At 38.3% G+C, this 11,184-nt stretch overlaps 1 protein-coding gene across 2 annotated transcripts; it reads left to right on the top strand.

The window, feature by feature from the left end:
• The first annotated feature begins 2,559 nt into the window (after nucleotides 1-2,559).
• LOC110849359 (uncharacterized serine-rich protein C215.13) lies at nucleotides 2,560-9,824 on the top strand. 2 transcript variants are annotated; one of them, XM_035851561.1, is made up of 6 exons: nucleotides 2,560-2,910; nucleotides 5,037-5,302; nucleotides 6,645-6,775; nucleotides 7,230-7,677; nucleotides 8,437-8,885; nucleotides 9,311-9,824. In XM_035851561.1, the coding sequence occupies exons 2-6, from the start codon at nucleotides 5,101-5,103 to the stop codon at nucleotides 9,521-9,523; spliced, it is 1,443 nt and encodes a 480-aa protein (XP_035707454.1). In that variant the 5' UTR covers nucleotides 2,560-2,910; nucleotides 5,037-5,100; the 3' UTR covers nucleotides 9,524-9,824. The 2 variants fall into 2 exon arrangements, with proteins under 2 accessions (XP_035707454.1, XP_021952457.2); XM_022096765.2 differs by having other exon boundaries at nucleotides 6,642-6,775.
• Nucleotides 9,825-11,184: the final 1,360 nt, after the last annotated feature.

Raw genomic sequence — 11,184 nt, 5'->3', positions numbered from 1 at the left:
AAACTCGTAATTATTGAAAATTAATTAGTTCCCTTTACTCCCAATATGTTTAAGACAGTTTAATTAAGTTCAACTTTATTTCAAAATGGATGGATTACAACGCCCTTCAAATTAATGACCCGTTCAATACGGAACACAACAGAAGAAATTGAGAAGATTGAATTTTTCGTGAAATTGAGAGGAATCAGGAAACATTAGTTTCATTCCTTTCAACCAGACGAGGCTTCACGTGGATTATTTATTCAGCACTGTGTACCATTTCTAGGCTCATTTTAACTCAGGAGAAGATCAATAATTGCAAAATTTTATATGCATATGTATGAATATACTGGTTAATTTTACATTTGGAAAAATAAGGTACACATAAAATGAATGGCAAACCTGAAATGAAACTGCATTAATTTTAGTGCCAGAAACACTTAGGATAAATATTTACATATTTACATCTTTCCTTAGCATATTTACATTCTGCAAAAAGCAGATGATAATTCATCCTCTCCACCCGTGAATATCTGCTCTGGTAGTTTTTTGGCCAGAAATTTTAATTCACCTTTTAAAGCACGTATTTATTTTACTTATTCCACTTTTATCATTTATTATTTTTACTTGGAACTTTACTTATATATTTCCTGGTACGTATCTACATACGTGCTCCTCATTTTATTGGCCTTCATCCCATCACATTATCGTCATGAATTAAACATGAAACGCATAAATGTAATGATATGGATACTTGTCCAATTTCTGAGGAGGAAAGACCCTCTACATGCCCCTCTCAGATCTCGATGCCCTTTGGATATTTTGTAGTGTCCCATGAATGTACAACAACCCTGAAGTGGTTTGATGCCATGGCCACATTTGCGCCCGCCACACCCACTCAAAGGTGCCCAAAAATCGCTTTCACTCTAGCTTTCAACCATTTAAAACCACGCCAAAAATCCAATTTTACTCCGATTTTGAAATTTCTTTCACCATTATGCTCCTAGATAGTTTCTCTCTTATGTCCAATATCAAACTCAACTTTATGAAATTTTTAGTATTTTTAAAATTTAAAATTCTGAATGAGCATTGTTGTAGTAATCAACAAAGCAAATTATTTCTGCGAAATAATCATCGAACAAGTTGAGTTTGATGTTGGACATAAGAGAGCAACTATCTAGGAGCATAATGGTGAAAGAAATTTCAAAATCGGAGTAAAATTGGATTTTTGGCGTGGTTTTGAATGGTTGAAAGCTAGAGTGAAAGCGATTTTTGGGCACCTTTGAGTGGGTGTGGCGGGCGCAAATGTGGCCATGGCATCAAACCACTTCAGGGTTGTTGTACATTCATGGGACACTACAAAATATCCAAAGGGCATCGAGATCTGAGAGGGGCATGTAGAGGGTCTTTCCTCCTGAGTAGGGAACGATCCAACTTTCTCTTCCTCTCCCTCTCCCGTCGTCACAAGAAGACAATATGCACACACATCTGGAATATCAAAGAATAATCAAGTTTGACATAAAATTCAGGACGAGCATTCACCACGTTGGATAAGCATAAGCTCAAGCGGGGTGTAGTTCTGCGGAAAAAAATATGTGCTGCTGCTGAGGCGATGGACAGGAAGCTGGGGATCAACGGGAAATGAATAAGTAATTTTTTCCCTGTAAAGTCGTCGTGGTTGTCGCCATCGTCGACAAAGTTGAACGTTACGGGAAGAAAATGTATGGAATTGTGCATACTTAAGCAATCCGTCGTGCCAAAAGGAGGTTATTATTTTGCATTGCTTTCTTTCTTTTCTTGGCAGGATATTGCCCAACACGACTTCAATCAGGGTGTACAAATATGTAGGCGCTATATACACGGATTGGCACCCACTTGCTCAATCTGTACGTATGTATGAAAAGATGGAATGATTACTACTTGGAAGGAATTATATTATGAGAATCCGATTTGTCTGAATGGAACATGGCTCACGAATAATGGGGAAAAATCCACTCTACGCTAAAATGCTGACGTATATACGATATATTTATTTAGGAAAGGAACTCAACCTGACAGGCAATCTCCTTGTCTCTCTTTTCACTAAATTTTCCTACTTCCTTTTGGAGGAACACGCATTGTTATATAAGAAAAAAAATAATTCGTACACCGGTCGTCTCCTTGAAGTAAGTGCATTAAATAAATGGAAGTCGGCGAAGAAGGAAAAAATAAGGAAGAAATGAACTTTACTGATGGAAAATTCATTGTCATCTTCACTTAGCAGGTTCAAATCTGACTGGTTGAGGCGAGCTTACGCTAATGTAGTCTGACTGCTCAACTTACTAATTTACGAGCAGAAGAAACAGAAGAATCTGGTGAAAATGGAGAAAGTGCGAGGAAAGTCGGGGAAGGAAGTTGTAAGAAAAAGTCAACTTTCACCACCGACCAGACCAGACCAGAAGTAAGCAACACCAACATCATGCACCACCACGACCATCACTACAACCCTGGAGTTTCGCCAGTGCTTTCTCCACCAAAGTGAAAGTAGAGAGGAGGAAAATGAGAAAGTTGGAGCTACAACTACCGGTGCAGCCAGTGGGGAAGATTCAGTCAGGATTTCACCCTTGGTGAGATCGCATTGAATACGACACGTGGTGATTTTATTTCCCATCTTCTCGACGTTGTTCTACTGCTTATTGAATTTTATATTTTATTATGCAAATATATTGTGGCAGTTTGAAAGCGAACCTGTAATTAAATCAGAGTTTGCGTGTATAAGTGATCATAAATAAGTGAATATCTGTCAGTCACGGGAATGTGAAATGTGAGGGGGTGGAGGGAGAGGATATAAAAACAATTTCAATAGAATTCGTTAAGATAGCAAAAAAAGAAAGTCGGAAATAAATCAAACGTTGCCGCATTTTTAAGTAAAAAAAATTGGTGTAGAAAAATGTAAGTAAATATATTTATGTTTCCTTAAATTCCTGTATCGGAAATTTGTCTAATTTTGTTACGTAATTTAAGGAATACACAATTATTCCTAATTTGTTGTCTATTTCATCCATTTGGTTTGACGGCTGGCTACTGTAATTAAATTAATCAAAACTCAATTAGCACTCTGTTACAGCATCCTCATCATCATCCATCCTCGGTTTTGTTGTTGTTACAAGATAAAGCAATTTCTATTCACCATTCAAATTCAAAGAAAACAATATTGTGATGAACGCAACCCTTGCTCGTCGACTATCAATTTGCTCCCTGGCTGGATATGCGATACAGTGGAAAGAATAGATTAGAATGGTGTGCTGCAATCATTCAAACGGAATAATTTGAGTGGAATTTGTTCACATTCATTTGGTTTCATTTGTTCCACTTCATCCCGTGTGTGTGTGTAAATATGTGTGTGGTAGTGGTTTTTGGTCGACTAGTCGGTCTTTGGACGGACGGCTCCAGTTGAGAATAAATAAATTGAGCAGTATATATACTCCAGCCAGACCTTTGAATTGTCTGTCTGTCTAGTGGTATAGGCGGAGCAATTCATTAATGCTGATTTAGCTAGCCTTCCAGTCTCTCTCCTCCAAAAGGCCAACCAACTGAACAGGCCAGATCTCGAGCAGGCAGGGTTAAATAAGTACAAGTTTCAAGTTGCTCCAAGGTTGGGATCAAAATCAGACCTATCTATTCTCACTAAATCCAATACCATTTATTTTATGCAGGACGAAGTGAATGAACGATTGGAAAGTATTGCAGGCGACACTTTCACTTTGTTTCGACTGTGTACATATTTTATCCGTATTTGGTTAGGGCTTCATTTGTAAATAACTGCTGTGGTTTTACGCAGGAAAAGTTTCAATATTAAGGTTTTGTTTAAACAATGGTTTGTATGTACATATGGAGCGCAATGAGACTTTCCTTTGTCGACTTGCTTTCTCGACGGCGGTGACAAGTGTCAAGGTCTCACTTGCAGACATATAGACACGAGTGACATGAATATTTCTCACCAGAATGAGATGTGTCTTCTGTTTTGGTGGATATATACGCGAAATTGGCTAAAGAAAGATGTATAGAAGAGTAATTTCATTAAGTTTCATCCCAACGTAATACTTAGAAGAGCACTAATAAAATCATCCAAGTGAATCATATGCATATTTACACGGCCTTATAGCAAATAGCGATAATACTACGAAAATATCCTTCGGCACATTTATTCATTTACTCCCTTTGACTTTATTCATTTGAATGCGCACTTACTTTCGTCGACTTCATTCTGATCACGATTTATGCCCCCATCCTCCATCCAACTGACTAAGTGACTGACGAACGAATGTCGCAAATTATTGCGGGAGGAGGAGTTAAATCTATTTTATGAGCCAAGTTCATAGACACAGAATTGAAAATGGGACTGGATTTTGGCATATAAAATAAAGGAACTGGCAGCCAGGGAGTCGATTTGCCGCATCTTCACTCAATCCAACTGTTAGTAGATAAAGTGGAGAAAGTCAATTCACCAATGTCAACACCAACCCAGTATCGTTCACTGGGTTGTAAAATATCTAATAAAAGTTAACCCCAACTTATATACATATGGACTTTGGTAGATAGATAAGTAACCCCGGAAGCTTTTTTGGTTGAACACACCCACAAAAGAAATAAGTAGATAGAAATAACCCGCAAAGTTGAGAGAAAAGTAATTTAATTGAGGAAAAAAAGTTTTGATTTGCCACAATAGTAAGTATTTTCCGCGGATGGTCTGCGTCGTCCAGCCAAACGGAGAAAGTAATAGAGAAAGTTACATCATAAATTAAACAAAGCGTTTTAACTGAGGAGCGTGCAGGAGGGATTGTTAGTTTCTCAAGTCACAAGACAAGTAACACGTGTCAAGCATTCGCTGCACAGAAAAAGATAAGACACGTTTATTAAATCTCATAAATTTTTAGCAAGGTTAACTACACTCATTTTTTTTAATACGGGCCGAGCGACTCTAAGAGCAGACTCGGTTGGCTGGTCACCCACGCTGGGGAAAATAAAATAAAAAATGCATAAGAGTTTAAGTAAAACTGATTTACATATTTTTCCAGTGAGAACAAACGAACACCGCCGCTTATTTTTCTTCTTCTTCTTCAGGGATACAAGCCGACCAAGATGATTACGTGCTCAAGTGCATCCCTAATTAAACTCTGTGTCGTGTTTGTGTTGAACATTTCTTTATTCACGACTGGAACTGCGCCCCCATTATTGTCGTCCAACAAGCGCCCAACAACAAGTCCGCAAGGGGACGAATCAGCGATCAAAACCAGCTCAACGACAGAATGGTCGACCACAATTGGCAGTTACGCCAGCAGAAGTAAGTCAACCCAAGTTTGACGGACTCATTTCCTCCTGTGCCGAATTAAACCGGGGTTTTTGTGGTCAATTTAACGAGAACATGCTGTATCGCATGACATTCAGACGGAGGGCGGATTATTATTTGAGGAGACTTTCTCCTCATCCAGCTAATAAAATGGATCAATGGAATTATTATTATTCTGGGTCGGGTGCAAGACCCTGCATATAGATGAAAACTTGTCGTTTCGCAATAATTTGTCCCCATTTAATGCGATGGTTCTCAAAATCAGGGACGATCGCTTTCCCTGTTTGATAAAGATAACGCGACATTACAACCGAAATAAAGTTTGGCTTTCTCTAATTCGAAAATCATGGCATTTCATTCCCCCGTAATGTGAATGAACAAGGCTGAAAATATCCTACCAACCCGGGCGGGCGTATGTATTATTAGCTAATTCGATGGTCATTTACTTTTATTTTATTCAACTCAACCATCCTCTCATCCAGTTAAATGGATCTTTAAATCTAAAGTGGTTGCCACCACGGAGGATCCTAAACTTTAAAAACAGAACGATACGAAAGCAACCTCACAGCAATTCTCAGAGGAGTAAAAATGTCAAAGTTTGTGCACAGGGAAAATAAATGTTGTCCACTTTCTCCATTGCTCTATTTAGTTTAATGCATGGAAGAAAACCGTACTAAAAACAAACAGTAGCACATGCATTCCACAATTTCATCCAAGCGACAGAAGAGTTGTTGATGGTTTTTATCTTTCCCCTTCCTGCTTTCACTCTCGGCTGTATGGACTTTTTTATCATTTATTTCATGAAGAAAAGTTGAGATGACTTTCACTTGAAAAGTTTCCCAGGACAGAAAAAATTGTTATTTGGCATTTGATATCTTTTCTCTTTTTTCCAACACTAGCAACTAAATAAATAAAAACTGGTGGTCTCAACTGCACTGGTCAGTTGCACTTTTCTCACACAATTGTGACATGCATGAGGGGTTGGGCCTTTTGGTAAAGACTAGTCAAGTGGAAAGGGACGACAAAATATGTGTTAAGTTGTAGAGTAATTAAAGGGCAACAAATAAGTAGTGGAGTGGAGATACATAGTAATTCTTCTAAATTATACCCATGTTAATAAAGGAAACATAAGGATGTGACAAGCATGGGTTAGTTAGTTATTCAACTTTGAAATTGTTAATTAAGCTTAATTACCATACTTCGTGACTCGTATTTCGGTTGTATCATCCCGTTCCCTGCGCACATGTTTCTCTTCTAAAGTTGCTTAAATATGAAGTATTAAAGGGAATAACGTCTTTCCCTCATCTGACATTTTTTATTTATATGTACGCAGCAGAATCCCCACCACCGCTACGAGTACCATCCTCGACAACAGTTTCTTCGCCAACCTCACATGTGAATGTGACAGGTGGTCGTCGTCCTAGCTCCGAAATTAAGCCAACGACGACGACTTTCTCCACAATCAAGGTTTATACTTTCTCTTTTTCCTCTTTGACCGAGTGCATGGACGAAATAATGGGCAACTTTCTCCCGTAATAATCTCGCCCACACCCGTAAACTCTATCCATAACCTGATTATAAGTCAAAGTAGGAGACAATAAGCGATTACCTACCTCCAAGTAAAAAATAATCACTAATAATTTTTTCCTCCCTTCTTTACAAAAGTTTTCCCTTGATTTACACACATAAATAGAGAAAATCTCAAAAATATGGTTCGTTAAGCAGAAGGCATGCTAAAAGCTAGCTAAAAGTGAAAACAATTTTCCCCCTTCCTCTCTCATCCTCGCTAATAAATAACTAAATAAATAGAGACCTTAAGTAAAGAGAGAGAGGAGAGAAAGTAGCTAACAAAACTTTCTCTCCTCGTTTTGAATGCATGATTTAATCATTAATGAAGTACATAAATGTGTTTGGTTCACAGCTCAGTACTTTATCATCATCTCTGTCGTCCACGGGTGGAGGCAGGAGTCGCCGAGTTGCAGAAAACCTCGGGGGGAGCACAACTTCTAGTAGTCTTTCAAAAAAGTTTGAAGATTTGCTCCCATTTTCCACATCACCACCACCACCCACCCATTCTCGCCTTCCTCACTCCTCCAAGAAGAGCGACCAGCCCATTATTGTGGAGGCTGTAAAGTCTTCTAAGATTTCTGAAGTTAGTGATATTATTGGTGCTACACGAGGACGTTCAAGTGATGGAGAAAGTGAACGTGCTTCGACGAATTATAGAGTTACATCTTCATCTTCATCTTCTTCTCATTCCGTCCTCGTCGATTATGTGGGTGAACTTTCTCCTCGAGTAACTTATTCAACAAGCTCATCAAAGTTGGAGACAGCAGATGGGGAACAATCTCACGAAGGAGGAGAAGAAGGTATGAATTAATTTGGTCTAATCCTTAATTCCTCTTTATTTGAATAACCTCCTACTCTTCAAATTGTTCAAATGCAAGTCTCGACCCTTTTAATGGGATGGATTAAAATGATGACATAACGAAAAGTTGTAAAGAAAATTTAGAAGATTGCATAATTAAATTCTGAAACTAGTTTAATTTGTTTTTCATTGGGGCGAGATTATAATAATCGCCAACTCAATTTTAGTTCTTCTTCTTGCTACTTCATCTCATTAAGGGAAGGATGAGGGATGAGAGGGCAGGCATAGTCTTACATATGTAAATTAAGATTTAAGCAAGTTTGTTGAAGCATGTTTACCGAGAAGAGGTTCATTTCAAGCTGAATTTTGTGCACGTACTCGGAACCACCTACTTATGATGTTACCACAGAAAGTAATTTATTTTACAAGTTGGAACCATTTGAAAGCCTGGAGCAAAATCAAAATTAGATTTTGTGGCCTATGTGTGTACATATAAATCTGTGCCTTAATACCTATACATATGCATAAAATGAGAAACATATCATTTGTCGGATCGCATTTTATACTCGAGAGATTTGCATTACACGATTTAGACTGACACTGACTATCTGAAGGTGAATGCATAAATCTCTAAACAGAAATCTCCCTAGACGAGATTGGGTTAAAATAATTGGTATTTAGCTTATAACTTTATACGCAAAAGAGATTTCATAATGTAAAGTCAAATCCTTAAGCCTTGATCGAAACTATTTTTTTAAAGAAATTCTGTCCGCCACGATGACGACGACGGCGGCGGCGGCGACGACGACTTCTACCACGACATCTCCTACTTCTTCTCTTTCTTCCCCGGAAATGCTAACATCCACAAAAATGGGAGACTTCCTCTCGACGAAGAGATCTCAAAAGGATGACAACACTATATCAACCGCAACATTTTCCACCGGAAACGCAATCATAACCACAGAAACTGAAACTGGTGGTAGTAGTGGGGGAGGAATGGAAGATCTATTTTCGGAGGACCAGATGATGATGATGGAATTTAACGATGATGCTTATTCCGCCGTGGACGAGGACGACGAGACTTTCTCCATTGGAATCATGTTTGATAAAGACTACTCTCCCGAGGAAATTGCAGAGTACATTTTTCTTACGGGAGATGAACGCGGGGTGGCGTCAACGATAAACGATCTGATCAATGATGGCTTAATGGTGAGTTGGTGGAGGTTGACTGATGTGTTTATGTCTTCATTTGTCCCCTGTATCGGGTCATCTTAGGCCATTATTTTCTATTATGTATCTCATATTTACCCCCTTTCAGTCAGTTTAGTCGATTATGTAACCCGTGTTTTTTTGGTTCATCAGAGTTGAGTCGGTTGAACACTTTTTTTCCATCCGAACCAAACCCGAAGGTTTCGGTTGAAAATCCGAAATCCATCCTAACCGAATTCGAATTTTTCGGTTGAAAAAAAAATTTTCAAACCGAACTGAATGATTCGGATTCGGATCGGATGGATACTTTATCCAAAAGTCAGATAACCGACTCAACTCTGGTTTCAATACATGTTATCTATTTCCTGGTAAAAAAAATACTCGTAAATAAGATTTTAATATTGTTTTTCTTTCTGAAATTGCAGTTGAGCAGAACGGAGACGATAAAATTTTTAGAATCCGTAAAAGCGCACTTAACGGATTTGAGAAGTCGGTATCAAGAGTTTTTAATAGTATCGGAGGACGCAGAGGACAGTGGTGGAGGTGAATCTCCAAGTGTTGGTGTAACTGGTGGAGATGATAATAATGGTGAAAGTGGAGACTCTGTGACTTCTTCTACGACCAATATTCCTACCTGATGGAGGTTATCTCTGACTTCGAGTGCACCTGAGTGGAACGGAAGAAAAAGAGAGTAGGCGGATGAAAAGGAGAGGAAAAAACAATAAAAATCGTGAGACGATCAGACGTCGAGGTGATAACAAATCTACGCGAAGACTTGTTCTCTTCAATCTCAATACATATAAACCTCGTAGGATCACATATGCTATTATTTTGTCTGAAATATACAATTTTATGAGGTCGACCTCGTCAATTTGGTATTTTCTTCTAACTTGGATCAGGTTGAAATGGGAACCAATAAATAAGCGGATTGTCAATAAACATGGAACGGAAAAGTATATTTATTTATTTAAATAAGAAAGGAAACGGCTGATATTCGGCCTGAATTTAAATAAAGTCATATCAAATCGGAAATTATGACAAGTGATGAAAAAACCCATCCCTCCGATTTAATTGCAAAAAAAATATTTGTTGAAAAAGAGAAAGCGGAACAGTTTTATTGTGAACTTTTAAAGCCAAAATATTAAAATTCTAGGTTTATTTAAGCCATTCCAAGAAATGCATCTTTTCCATCTTAATTCTATACCTCTTATAAACGATTACATGCAAAAGAAAGCCCGACATCCGGTGAGTTTCTCAGATATTATTTAGGATTTATTACATCTCTTTCTCTCTGTTCTATCAGTTTTTCGAGATAAATCGTTTTTTCCGACGTCTCCTGTAAGTATCAGATAGAAAATCGTCACTCATTTCCCAATCTACTATCGTATACTAACCTTCTCCTCGTAAAATATAAGACCACGTAATATTATTATAATATCTACTTTCGTGGTGTGGTGGTGAGGACGGTCTAATAGAAATTCTAACCCGGTCGAGCCTACCAGTCGGGTCTGAATCAACTTACTTGAGATTAAGATGCCTGAACCAACAATGGGAAAGAGATCTTTACGCAATTCATACCTATGTATAAAGCAGCTCCAAAAACGTCGTCACCAAAAACCCTTTTAACAAGACTAGTACCAACCACCACACAATTCAGTTTCAAGTATTCCAGTCAAGATTCCAATCTTAATGGCTCTCAATTCTCTCAGTATCTCAACTGAACGACAACACTCACTCACTTTAATGCTGTTTCAACAGTCAAATGTTTCAAGTCCGCAAGTGGAAGAAGAACCCACCAGGAAATAGTAGCAAGAGATGCCTCTCCTGGAATGGTGATGATAATTTAATGTCTCTAAACATCTCTGTCCTCTTCACTGTTTGAGAGTTGAAGGACAAACCGGGAGAAGAAAGTAAAACAAAACAATGGTCAATTAATGGCCACAGTTTAGAATTAGCCCACTCGAAATGTGGTAACGAGGTTGGCGAGATTAGCGGAATTAGTAAAAAGAGGAAGCGTAGCTTGTGTGGCATGGTCCAATAAAAAACATTAGGATTCCACACACAAACAGAATAGGAAATAGTCAATGGAGTGGGTTAATCTGATTCAGAAATAATTTGAAGTTGTGATGCTGACAGAATTTATTGGATTTCCTTGTTTTACTTTCTTTTTTAAGGGGGCAACCAAAATGGTCAGAGAGAAAAATAAGGAAACACAGATTCAAAGAGTTGGTTGCTTACATAGTCGTCGTCACTGCTTGTTAGTGAAACCTTCCCTGAACGAGTGCACACACGGTGGAAA

This window comes from Folsomia candida, unplaced genomic scaffold (assembly GCF_002217175.1).
Source record: "Folsomia candida strain VU population unplaced genomic scaffold, ASM221717v1 Fcan01_Sc004, whole genome shotgun sequence".
Lineage (NCBI taxonomy): Eukaryota > Metazoa > Arthropoda > Collembola > Entomobryomorpha > Isotomidae > Folsomia > Folsomia candida.
Note: the sequence above shows the minus strand (reverse complement) of the source record. Positions and strands in the feature narration are given on the sequence as shown.

Bases quoted from the DNA above. Each gene is read 5' to 3' on its own strand.
- LOC110849359 (XM_022096765.2), top strand. From the start codon at position 5,101: ATGATTACGTGCTCAAGTGCATCCCTAATTAAACTCTGTGTCGTGTTT. The intron at 5,303-6,641 runs GTAAGTCAACCC...ATATGTACGCAG, and splicing joins TGGCAGTTACGCCAGCAGAA to CAGAATCCCCACCACCGCTA. The intron at 7,678-8,436 runs GTATGAATTAAT...ATTTTTTTAAAG, and splicing joins TCACGAAGGAGGAGAAGAAG to AAATTCTGTCCGCCACGATG.